This window comes from Hyperolius riggenbachi, chromosome 11, assembly GCF_040937935.1.
Source record: "Hyperolius riggenbachi isolate aHypRig1 chromosome 11, aHypRig1.pri, whole genome shotgun sequence".
NCBI lineage: Eukaryota > Metazoa > Chordata > Amphibia > Anura > Hyperoliidae > Hyperolius > Hyperolius riggenbachi.
Genome location: NC_090656.1, coordinates 222,427,952 through 222,440,961, shown reverse-complemented (window position 1 = coordinate 222,440,961; position 13,010 = coordinate 222,427,952). Strand labels below are relative to the sequence as shown.

Below are 13,010 nucleotides of genomic sequence, written 5' to 3'. Positions count from 1 at the left end.
CGACGACTGTTCTTCCCCCCCCCCCCCCCCCCATGGCTTTTCCCTTATGCTGCAACCCCCTCCAGCCCCAAAATGGCCCTGAGAGAATTGGGGGGGGTTGTCAGAATTTCTGCAGGGGGGGCCCGATGGGTCCTAGTTGCGCCTCTATCCTTTTTCACTCCAGCCGAGAAAATCTGTGCCCCCCCCCCCACCTCCATACAAACATGAAACTAGCTGTGCTCCCAGAAATAACTACACCCCCCCCCCCCCCTCCTCCAGTAACAACTAATGTGCTGCCAGACAGAATTTAATAGCCCCGCCCCCTCCCCTTTCCAGCAACAATGGGATGTCCCTTTTCTGGTAACAACCAATGTGCCCTGCAGCCCCAGAATTAGATAGAATCCTCCCCCACAATGTACCTCCAGAAACAGATAAGCCTAAATGTCTCCCAGGCAGAATTACATAGCCCCCCCCCCCCACCACAATGACCAATATGCTGCAGAACTAAAACTATATAATTTTGATCACCCAAATGGGCCCCACCATACAGCCACTGTGCCCCCAAAAAATGTGAAGCTGGAGCTGCCACTACAATTTATGTACCTGAAGTACCCCAAGATGTTGTCCTTCCAATTATTAATTCCCCCCCCCCCCCCCTATTTCAGTATTTCAAAGTCTCATCTCTCTGCTGGCGCAATCCCTGAGCTCCTTTGCCTTCACCCCGTGTCTGTGAGGGCCTGTATCGCATGACTACAGGCGCGTATCTGACCAAGGTAAAGAATAATTGGGGGTGGGGTGGATTTACAGAGCATGGTCACCAGGGGGAACACTGTACACTTGGGGGGTGTGGAGGCAGTGTTGCTATATTGATTTTGGATAGATTTGATGCTGTAATGAAGCAGACTGTAGTGTATGGGCAGCCAACAGATCGCTCTCTTATCAGATTTGATCAGAGAGAAATCTGTCTCATAGCCAATCTGCCCATACAGTACATGGTACTTATCCGTTAGCCGGGTGCATCCTCTAGGTGGCGACAAAACTCCACCAGAGTTACATCTTTCCCTACTATCCATGTCGGCCTGGAGGGGGAATAGTAAGTAGCGCCACCTGCTGGATGTGCCCGGCTAACGGATAAGTACCCAGTACATTACTTGGCGTATCGCCACCTTTAGTATCTGGCTAGTGTAGTGGAGGTCACTGGAGCAGATAGATGCTCTATGTACAGACATCCAGGCGAGCAGAACATAAACAAACTCGCCTTAATTCTAAAACCTATGGAAATGCATGAATCCTGGAAATTGGGGTACAAGTCACCGGAAGCTCCAATTTTGGTCAGAAGTTCTGGTGCACGCACAGTGGGCCTCGACGTGCCACATGCTCCCAACAGTCAATTGCAGGCCTAGGATGCGATGTGTGACTGGTTTGCTCCTGCTGGGTGATGTCAAAGTTAACTCTTTGGGGGCTGGCATATAGCAGCTACCCATGGGCTGCAGAGCAATCTTTTAACTTCCAGTTACTGTCTTTTCTTCCTTCTTCACTCCACTTGTACATATGCTGATTTGGTCTTAGGATGAGGTAACATAAAGATGAACCTGAATGAATTGCAAGATTAACTTTAGATTCCTGCTTTGCTGAGGCACCCTTAAAGGATACCCGAAGTGACGTGTGACATGATGTGATAGGCATGTGTATGTACAGTGCCTAGCCCACAAATAACTATGCTGTATTCTTTTTTTCCTTTCTCTGTCTGGAAGAGTTAAATATCAGATATGTAAGTGGCTGACTCAGGAAGTAGTGATGGGTCGTTCGCGAACGAGCCGGCTCTTTGCTGCGAACGACAAGAGCCGGCTCTCTGTTTTGAAAGAGCCGATGCCTCAGCCGCCCCACACAGCTCTGCTTTGCTGTGTAATAAAGGGCACTGAGGCATGCTGGGAGATGTAGTCCTCCTCGTGCAGCTTGTAGGAGTGTATGGGGCGGAGCAGAGCAGTAGCAGGAGGGATTGCTCGAGCCAGAGAAGCAGTCTGGAGTTGTCATGGAGATGGGGGCGGGGCTTTTACTCTGATTCTGAGTGGCGTCCAGTAATATTTAATGAAGAGCCGATTGAGAGCCGTAAGAGCCGGCTCTTTAATGGGAGCCGATTCAGAAGAGCCGATTCTCCAAGAAGAGACGGAATTCCCATCACTATCAGGAAGTAACTACAGTGTGACCCTCACTGATAAGAAATTCCAAGGAAAAGACACTTTCCTAGCAGAAAATGGCTCCCGAGAGCAAGAAAGAGATAAAAAGGGGGATTTCTTATCAGTGAGGGTCACACTGTAGTCACTTCCTGTCTGAGTCAGACATTTACATACCTGATATTTAACTCTTTCAGGCAGAGAAAGGATAAAAAAACAGCATAGTTATTTGTGTGCTAGGCACTGTACATACACGTCTATCTCATCATATCACATCGGGTATCCTTTAAAGGAATATGCCCGCATTCCATTTCTGCTGTATTGTCTGATGTATGGCCACCTTTAGAATTGCCAAGAGGAATGTTTCATGAAGTACATTTGGATGTGAGTGGATCTGTTGGGCTTTAGTAACACAGCCGGAAGTGAGGCTGTGGAGGAGCCGCGCTGTGATTGGCCGCAGCTAGAGAAGTGGCCGCAGATTGGCTTGCAGGGGAGCTAGAGACTGACAGGAGGGCAGCTGCCCTTCACCAAGATGGCGGTGGCTGCGCCGGTCAGGGTCGTCATAGTAACAGAGGCCTTGTATCCAGGGAAGTGACGTTGGTGCCAGAAGCGGAAGTGGCGGTGGGACAGCTGGGTGTTCCGGCTTGGCAGGGCTCGGTAGTGGCGGAGGGAGGAGAGGGCTGAGGCGGCAGCATGGCGGTGTCCGAGGCTCAGCTCAAGAAGATGCTGAGCAAGGTGAGAGAGCCCCGCCCACGGACGGGTCACCCCCTGTCATGCACCTGTCACCCCCTGCTGACTCCTCCCACCTTCCCGCCCCCTCTCTGTGTGCCCCAGTACTCCTGACACCCCTCTATGCGCTGCTCTACCCCCTGACCCCCTCCTGTCACCCCAGATCCTCCCCCCACTGACTCCTCCTACTGCTCCATCATCACCTATGTTACCCCATTATGTGCCCCACTGTCACCCCCTACTGCTCTGGCCTCCACTATCACCTATGTCACCCCATTATGTGTCCCACTATCCCCCCCCCCCCCCCACCCCACTGCTCTCTCCTCTGCTATCACTTATGTGCCCCACTGTGTCACCCCCACCATGACACCCATTTTTGTGCCCAACTGTCACCCCACAATGACACCCCATTGTGTGCCCTATTATCTCCTCCTACTGCTATGTCCTCTACCATCACCTATGTGCCCCCCCCCCTGTGTCACCCCATCATGTGCCCTCTACCATCCCCCCTCATGTCACTGCAGTCTCCCTGCTTATCACCGTCACTCCTACTGCTATCTCTTCCACCATTACCTACCTGCCCCACTATCCTCTCCCCTTCTCCGTCCTCCACCATCATCTATGTACCCCACTTTCACCCCAATCACTTGCTTATATCCTCCCACTGCTCTCTCTTTCACTATTACCTACATGCCCCTCTGTCACCCCACTAATCGCCCCTCCTGTATCCATCACCGTCCATCACTCCAATTCTTTTGTAACGGATTTACACCATACGCACCCTGTCTGCTTTTTGACAGCCATCAGGGACGTGCGAAAATGTTAGTCGCATCATGCAGCACCACGCCGGTCTGAAAGTCCCCATAGACTTTCATTGCCCTGTGGTGGGGTGCAGTAAAAATACCGCACCGCCCCAGTGTGATACCGGTCTGAGGAGTTTGTCAATATTGACCAAACTGTATTGTTCCCGTTGGAACCTCAGATAATTTGTATGCCCCTCCATAGAACTGGATTTTTGAGCCGAGCAGCAGGTCTGTACAGTGGCATCCCAAAACGGTCATCCACAACCGTCACTTGTGATTGATGGTGACGATTTCAGATAGAAGTGTGTGCATAGAATTAGTGTGTGATACTTTCAGTACAGTGCTGCAGAAAATGTCAGAGATGTACATATATAATAAGACATAGGGCTCTTTTCCACTAGAGGCGATTGCTAAATCGCTAGCAATTTTAAAATCACTAGAGTTTGCTAAATAACAGGAATCGCGGGAGGTAATTTCCACTACCACGATTTGATTTTTACAAAAGCGCGATTTTGTCGCTATTTTGCTATGCTATGCGGTGCATAGCAAAATCGCAATCGCCTGGAAAAATTTGGACTTTGCTGAATCGCTAGCGTTTAGCGTAAACGCTAGCGATTGCTAGTGGAAAAGGGCCCATAGGAATTCATCAAGCTTAAAGGGACACTTAAGTAAAACAAAAAAAATGAGTTTTACTCACCTAGGGCTTCCAATAGCCCCCTGCAGCTGTCCGGTGCCCTCGCCCTCTCCCTCCGATCCTCCTGGCCCCGCCGGCAGCCACTTCCTGTTTCGGTGACAGGAGCTGACAGGCTGGGGACGCGAGTGATTCTTCGCGTGCCCAGACACATTAGCACCCTCTATGCTGCTATACGGTGTATGATATATGCTATAGCAGCATAGATGGCGCTATTGTGGCCAGGAACGTGAAGAATCCCTCGCGTCCCCAGCCTGTCAGCTCCTGTCACCGAAACAGGAAGTGGCTGCCGGCGGGGCCAGGAGGATCGGAGGGAGACGGCGAGGGCACCGGACAGCTGCAGGGGGCTATTGGAAGCTCCAGGTGAGTAAAACTCATTTTTTTTTGTTTGACTTAAGTGTCCCTTTAATGAGAAGCGCGAGCTCAGCATCATAGACTGTGCTGTGGTAGTGCAAGTGACAGGCAGCCTATTGGGCCAATCAAAAGTGCCGGGATCACGTTCTATTAAGTTACTGGACCTGCCAGGGCTCAGGGCGGGAGGAGCGGAGTGGCTGTCAGTTACAAGAATCGCATGCAAGTTACCAGCGCACACTACGCTGCACTACTGCAGCATAGCATGCACTGAGCTCGCGCTCCTCTCATTAAAGGGAACCTTAACCCAGGGGAAAAAAAGTTTCACTTACCTGGGGCTTCCCCACGCCCTCGCAGCTCCTCGAGTGTCCTCCGGTCCCCGTCGCGCGTTTGTTTCTTTTTCAGCCGACTAAGAGTCGGCCCCCGGCAACGTGTACTCTTCTTCGCCTTCCCCGCCGTCATGCACAGTATGCTTACGTTGCTGGGGGCCGACTCTTAGTCGGCCGCAAACGAAACTAACCCCCAGTGGGGAACAGAGGACACTCGAGCTGCAAGGGCACAGGACGGCTGCAGGGAGCTTGGGGAAACCCCAGTTAAGTGAAGTTCTATTCCCCTCTCCCCCCCCCCCCCCTCGGTTAAGGTTCCCTGTAAGCTTTAGCAGCACAGCTTGATAAATCAAGCCCATAGGTTCTTGTATCCTCTAAACGCTGTAATATTGTATGATGTGGCCCTTTAAAAATGATGTGACCCTTTAAAAAAAAAAAGTTCTAGGAGTAGATTGAGCCCAGAGATGAGAGCAGATCTGTTTTCTTTGGGCGGCTGAGTGACATGTCACAGTACAGTCACATGCTGGGAACATCACAAGGCTGTGAGTCATGATGACATCACCAGATGGCAGCACTGGATATACTCCGTGGATTACACACCTGCTTAGGGAAGTATTACCTGCCTAGACAAACACAGGGTTATCAGTGGTTGTGTTTTTCTGACCAGATTTGCAGGGCTCACGATTGGACACTGTGCAGCTTTGCACTAATTGTCTCTGTCCCAAAAGTGGCTACAAACTATGACACACACAGTAGATTGTGATATATACGATTGTGATATATGAAACCAAGATGGCGCCATGAGAGGTCGCCACGGCACACAGGGCTCCGGCCTTTTTTCTCCTCTCCCCTAAATCTCCCTCTCGGTCAGTCCAGTCGGTCTCTCCCACTTCGCTGATCAAGGTGGGATGCAGGATGACCGGCACTGATCCAGGATGTCCGGTGCCGGAGCAGCTGATCGAGTGGCTGTTAATCACTCACCGCCGCACAGGCGAGCCACCCACGTGGAGAGGCAAGTCTTCCAGTCGAGGAGTTCATCTGCTGCCGCTGAACCAGCCCACCTGCTTGTCAGCAATCCACTGCTTGTAGCGTAGTAGCTCAGCCACTGCAGCCGCTGGAGGAGCATCAGCCTGGATCCGCTGCCATCACATCCCGCCACGCTGGAGGCCAAGCCATCGCTGCTGCTGTCGAGAAGCACCAGACAGGATCCACTGCCCGTGGCACATCACGCAGACACATCGGGGGAGCATCAGCATGCACCGACCCGGATCCAGCTGCGGATTGCTCTCAGTGGCTCACCACGCCAGAAGCAACCATCATGCAGGCCATAAGCAGCACACAGTCTCTTGGCTCCAGGCATCAGGCCCTGAACCCACAGCTAAGAGGCTGTGTGTCAGCGACACACTATGGAGGGACTGAACATGCTAGCCTACACTGGACATGCTAGCCCACACTGCAGCCACAGCCTAGCCTCCAGCCAAAGTTTACCTGCAGCCCAGCATAGCTCAGGGTAGGTCTACTTTCCTACACCAGGCTGAATTCTGGGAGTTTGACAACCCTCACCCCACACGCCTGCAAGGACGATTGAAGCAAGTTACATCAGACAATTCATGGGGTACTCCGGCCAGGCCACTGCAACAATACATAGAGGACTTTTGGGGTCTCTTCTTTCTCGCGGTCTCTCTTTTTTTTTTCTCGCTGTCTCGCTTTTTTTTCTCTCTCTCTCTCTCTCTCCCTCTCTCTCTCTCTCCCTCTCTCTCTCTCTCCCTCTCTCCCTCTCTCCCTCTCTCCCTCTCTCCCTCTCTCCCTCCCTCTCTCCCCCCTTCCCAAGGACACACTGCAGGTAATCTGAACCGCTGCAGAGCAGTTGGGCGCCGTAAAACGGTGGCTGCTCCACTCAACATAACACTCAGAATTCCCCCTCTAGTCCTTCTCTCACTATGCTATACACTGTATGTATACACGGTTCCATGTTCTATGCCGTGTGCATAACCCTATTCTGTGCACATGCCACTGTATGGTTATCTCTACTGTATGTACATTTTTCTGCATGTATTCTATTGTACCACCACCGACCCTGTATGTGCCAAAAATAATTCCGGGTGCAACTTGCGTTGTACTTGGCGAAATAAAATTATTTTGATTGTGAGCTCCTCTGAGGACAGTCAGTGACATAACTATGTGCTCTTTAAAGTGCTGCAGAAGATGTCAGTGCTATATAAATACATAATAATAAAAATAATAATATGGTAGAACATTAGACTATGACTATGGTAGGGATTAGATTGTGAGCCTCTCTAAGGGCAGTCAGTGACATGACTATGTACTCTGTAAAGTGCTGCAGAATATGTCACTGCTATATAAATGCATAATAATATCATGGTAGGACATTAGACTATGACTATTGTAGAATTAGATTATGAGCTCCTCTGAGGACAGTCAGTGACATGACTACGACTCTGTAATGTGCTGCAGAAGATGTCATTACTATATAAATACATAATAATAATCTGGTAGGACATTACACTATGACTATGGTAAAATTAGATTGTGATTTCCTCTGAGGACAGTCAGTGATATGACTATGTACTCTGTTAGGTGCTGTAGAAAATGTCAGTGCTATATAAATACCTAATATTAACAGAGTGGGGGGAAGGACCAGAACCTATTAGCAGAGATTGGTCGGCAAGATAATTATCAGCTTCCATGCGAGTTTAGCAGTAGAATATTGTACTGTGTTAGCCAATAATTCAAAACCTCATGTGGGTTTAGTGTAAGTTTTTTTTGTTTTTGTTGTTCAGCTTGAAATCAGGCCATACAGGTGCACAACAAAATGATCTGTATCTTGTTTTTTTCCGCCACCAATTAGGCTTTCTTTGGGTGGTACCTTTTGCTCAGAATTATATTTTTCTAAATGCATTTTAATGAGACTATTAAGAAAAACATTTTAAAAATTCATTATTTCTAAGTTTTTGGCCAGTATAGTTTTAAAATAATACATGCTACCATAATTAAAACCCACATATTGTATTTGCCTATTTGGCCTCAATTCACGGAGCATTATCAAACACTTTATCAAACTTTTGATAATTTACCTCATGGGTAAAATCTCATTTTAAATTCACTAAGGTGTTATATGTTTATTGAATGTTTTACCGATAAAACGTTCAACAAATCTATACCACCTTAGTGAATTCAAAATGAGATTTTACCCATGAGGTAAATTATCAAATGTTTGATAAAGTGTTTGACAATGCTCCGTGAATTGAGGCATTTGTCCTGTTATTTGTTTTTTTTTTTGTTTGTTTTTTTTTTGTAATTTTTTTTAATGCAAAAGTTTTATTTGGGTAATTATGGGAGATTGTGGGAGGTAAGGGGTTCATTTTAAATTACAGTATGTGTAGGTCTTTTTATTAAAATAAATGGCTTTAGGTTTGATTTTTACTATTTGGCCACAAGATGTCCTCAGTCATTAGCTTCCTGCACGTGCTTTTAGTACAGGAACTAAGGTGTGTTAGGCCCGGTTCACATTAGCGGTCGCCGTCCGGAATCGCCGAGCCGGACCGCATGCGAAACGGACGCACGGCATAGCAATGCAAGTCTATGCGTCCGTTCACATGCGTCCATTTCGTCCGGACCGGATCCGGACTCCGGCATAAGATCCAACATGCGCTATTTTTTGGTCCGGCTCCTCCGGCAGCCGTATCCGGAGCGGAGCCAGACTGCACCATCCGGCCAATACAAACCAATGAGAACCGGAGAGCGCACAACACACTGGCTATAAAATACGGATGTTCTACCCCACTTCCTATGCGTATTGTAGCGGCGATTTTGGATGGGGACACATGGGCAAGCATTTTGGAGTGGAGCAGCAGTGACGTTTAACGTGCTGGAGATGTTGGCAGTATGTCGGAGGTGGAGGTGAGTTCTAAACAGCGGAGGGCCTGATTCCACAGGTCCACCTTCTGCTGACCTCCCAGACCCCAACATTTTTATTTTATTTCTACTCTCTTTTGCCAAACGGATCCGGATCGCATCCTGATGCACACCTGATGCAACCTGACCGGATCCGGATCGGATCCGGATCAGAACCGTACGGTTCCGATCCGGATCCGGTCAGGTCATCCGGTCTGTTTTGCAGAGAACCGCAAGTGTGAACCGGGCCTAAGTGTAACTTACAGTGTTTACAAATAATCGCAGGCATCTCATTGATGCCTCGATCATTGACACTGCGTTCCCATTCATTGATCTCCAGGCTAACGTGCATCGGCGAGAAAAAGCGCGGGAGCGCGCACAGCGAATATCTACTTCCCTGTGGCTTAAGGTGGCCATAAACTCGTTTAGATTAGCAGCAGATAGATCATCAGTAGATTTTCTGATCTATCTGATGTGTTTAGGAACATTTTTTTTTTTTTTTTACTAGGAACAGATTTTCAATAGATTTCAGTATGAAATCTATGGAAAATCGATCTGATGGCATTTTGTTGCCATCAGATTTCCATTAGGTCCAATACAAAATGATAAGCCATCTCAAGAGATAAGCCTACATTTTCCAACATGTCAGGTCGATTGAAATCGATCAAAATCAGCCGCAAATCGATCCATTGGTCAATCGATATCGATCGGCCAAAAATCGGGCCCCTTTTAGATGAAGGTTTTAGGGGAGTAGATATACTGTACTATAAACATTAAGTGGTTAATTTGCAGGAAATCAGCTTGCAGGCCACAATTATTTGCATTGCAGTGGCCAGCTCTGCCTGTCAGATTAGTACTGGGATTCTATTGGGAAAAGTTCCTAAATCAAGACCTCACTTCAGGGACACAGTCAGCACGGCGATATGGAATCCGAGTGATTGGTCGGCACTCTAGATATAGGATGCAACTAAATCTTATGTATCTAATGCTACATGTAAATCCTTCCAATGTTTCGTTACATAGTTACATAGTTACTTTGGTTGAAAAAAGACATACGTCCATCGAGTTCAACCAGTGACAACAGCGTGTCTCTTTCTCAAGGACAACAAATGCTAAACAGATGTGCACACAGGAATACGCTGCATGTATGCCGACCATTGACTCTGATCACCTATTGGTTGTCTGGTAGCCATTGGTCTGAACACCCAGGAACCATTGGGCCATACCCTATGGTGTGCATCATTCGCCCCACCCATATTTGATGGGAAGGGGCGGGACACCTGTGTGAAGTCTTTACTGTACTGTGTGCCTTTAGAGCTTACCCGTCTCTTCATATCACTTACCTGGCGGTCGCTGTCGGTCCCAAGCCGCAGCTGAAAGTGCACTGTTGGGCTTCAGGCCTTACTGCATTACTCGAGTTTTCAAACCCTTTTTAAAACCATAGCTTCTAATTTCCTTCTTTTTTTATGTTCTTGTTTGCAGTACAAGTACAGAGACCTGTCTGTGCGAGAAATCCTGAACGTTACGGGGCTGTACAGGGATCTCAAACCGTTACTCGACTCTTACGGTAAGTGTCTGCCCCCACCCAAGAGTTGCCTACACGCCCTAGATTTCCATTGCCCAGAATAGTTATTTGTGATTGTGTCAGGTGACAGTGTGGTATGTGTACAGGTGGCCTCCCCTTCTCCCAGCCTGCATAATAATTGGTCAGTGATATTACTACAGCAGAACAGCTGTCCCTGGTCTACAATCCTTAGAGCTGTGTTAAGCCAAACGGTCATTTGTGATGGTTTCCAGCAACATTTTTCTGATGTCTGTCTGTGATTTAAGTCTAACTTAAAGGGCGACTGCAGTGAGAGGTGTATGGAGGCTGCCATATTTATTTACTTTTAAGCAATACCAGTTGCTTGGCTGTCCTGCTTCTCACCTCCCTCTAATACTTTTAGCCATAGCCCCTGAACAAGCATGCAACAGGTGTTTCTGGCATTACTGGCAGATCGAACTAGATCGGCTCCATGCTTTTTTCTGGTGTACGTCAAACACTACTGCAGCCAAATAGACCAGCAGGACTGCCTGGCAACTTGTATTGTTTGATATGGAGGCTGCCATATTTATTTCCTTTTAAAGTGAATCCGAGATAAACTTTCTCATTGCATAATTGTGTTCCTTTCATATACGGTAGTTTATAGAGCATTCCTCAAGCTAAATACTTTTTTTGTTTTAATACTCTTATTCCCTATGAATTAAACAAGCCTTGCCCACAGCTTTTTCAGAGAGCTTTGGCACTCAGTCCCATGTAGCAAGGGCTTATGGGAGCTCAGTTTGGGCAGGAGGAGGAGGAGGTTACTAGTTAGAGAATTCAGTGGAGGAGGGGAGGCTTAGGGCTGAGATGATATCATGCTTGCCTGTGTAATGTGAGAAACAGAACATGGCTGCCCTCATTGTATCACAGGAATAAATAATCATAAACTGTTGAAGCTGTTTGCAGCTAGATTTGCTGTGTAAACTATCTACGTTTTAGATAAGGTATATAGACAAGTTACTTGTTAGTTAGTTTTTCATTCCATATCCGCTTTAGACAATACCAGTTGCATGGCAGTCCTGCTGGTCTATTTGGCTGCAGTAGTGCAGAAGTACACCAGAAAAAAGCATGGAGCCGATCTAGTTCGATCTGCCAATAATGCCAGAAACACCTGCTGCATGCTTGTTCAGGGGCTATGGCTAAAAGTATTAGAAGGAGATCAGTGCTCTCCCCAGGTGCTGCGTTTTTGGGAAAAGCGCTTTTCTAAGAGCTTTTCCAGAGCGGTTTTGTAGTTCACTCCCTGACGCAAGTGAGGAAGTGAACTCTTTGACCCGGAAAAGAATAAATACAATGTATTCATTCTTAGAAACGCGAACACAATCTCTGCACAAAGCAATTTTGTGAGCGCTTACGTTTTTCCTTTACCTTCCATTGAGGCAAAATCGCCTCAAAAATGGTCCAGGCAGCGCTTTGCTGCACACACAGCGCACAAACCGCGCTGATATGAACCTTCTCACAGAGATTCATTGCACAAGCATTTTGTGGGCGATTTTAAAAAATCGCCTGTGCTTGAAAAAAGGCTGAAAACACCTCTAGTGTGAACGAACCCTTGAAGTGAACCTCCGGACTAAAAATCTACTCAGCAGAACTGAAAAGGCTCGGTGTTTCTTTAACAGTTTCACAGCATCAGAACTTTGTTTTTCATACCAAAGCATCATTTTAGCTGCATTTTTAGCTAAGCTCCACCCATCAAAGAAAACTGCCCAGGCTTTTTTTCCCTGATGCTGTGCAAAGCATGATGGGATTTCCTATGTTCACGTTGCCTAGCAACTGGGAGGGGTGATCAGCACACAATACAGATGGAACTGTTTCTCATGCTCCCTGTCACCTCCTTTCAACCAAAAAGAAATGAAATCACAAACATTTGCCTGTTCTTTTAAAACAAGGTGGGTAAGAGATTATATTACCTATCTATTTTAATTAACATAACTAATGTAACTTAATGACAGTATGTTTGTTTAGGCTGGAGTTCCCCTTTAAAGAGGGCGGTAACATCCAAAAATAAAACATTGCTTAAAAATATATGGAAACCCCTTCTTTTCTAAAATCGATCCCTATTTGTCCCCAATTTTTTATTTTTTACCTGGTTTGTGTGCTTTTGCTGAGCTGTGCCGAACTGTGTAGTTCCAACTGAATTGCGGACATTTTTTTTCGCTTCATATGCTAGGTACACACTATACAATTTTCTGGCAGATTTACCTGCCAGATCGATTTTTTTTTTTCTAACATGTCCGATCAGAGGCAGAGTATCAGCAGGACAGCGAGGCAATATGTATTGTCTAAAGGGAAATACATAAGTCCGCCTCCTTATCCCTCTCACCTTGGGTTCCCTTATTCAGACAGAAACACCTGCTCTCCTGCATGCTTGTTCTGAGTCTATGGTTAAAGAGGAACTCCAGCCTAAACAGACATACTGTCATTAAGTTACATTATTTACGTTAATTAATATAGATAGGTATT

General features: G+C 47.1%; 1 protein-coding gene across 1 annotated transcript in view; it reads left to right on the top strand.

Moving 5' to 3' along the window:
- Positions 1-2,746: 2,746 nt before the first annotated feature.
- Positions 2,747-13,010, top strand: part of TSG101 (tumor susceptibility 101) — a 68,349-nt gene continuing 58,085 nt past the window's right edge. The window contains exons 1-2 of the mRNA XM_068259561.1: positions 2,747-2,888; positions 10,451-10,535. Of these exons, the coding sequence (XP_068115662.1) occupies positions 2,847-2,888; positions 10,451-10,535 (127 nt within the window). The 5' untranslated portion in view covers positions 2,747-2,846. The remainder of the gene's footprint in view (positions 2,889-10,450; positions 10,536-13,010) is intronic.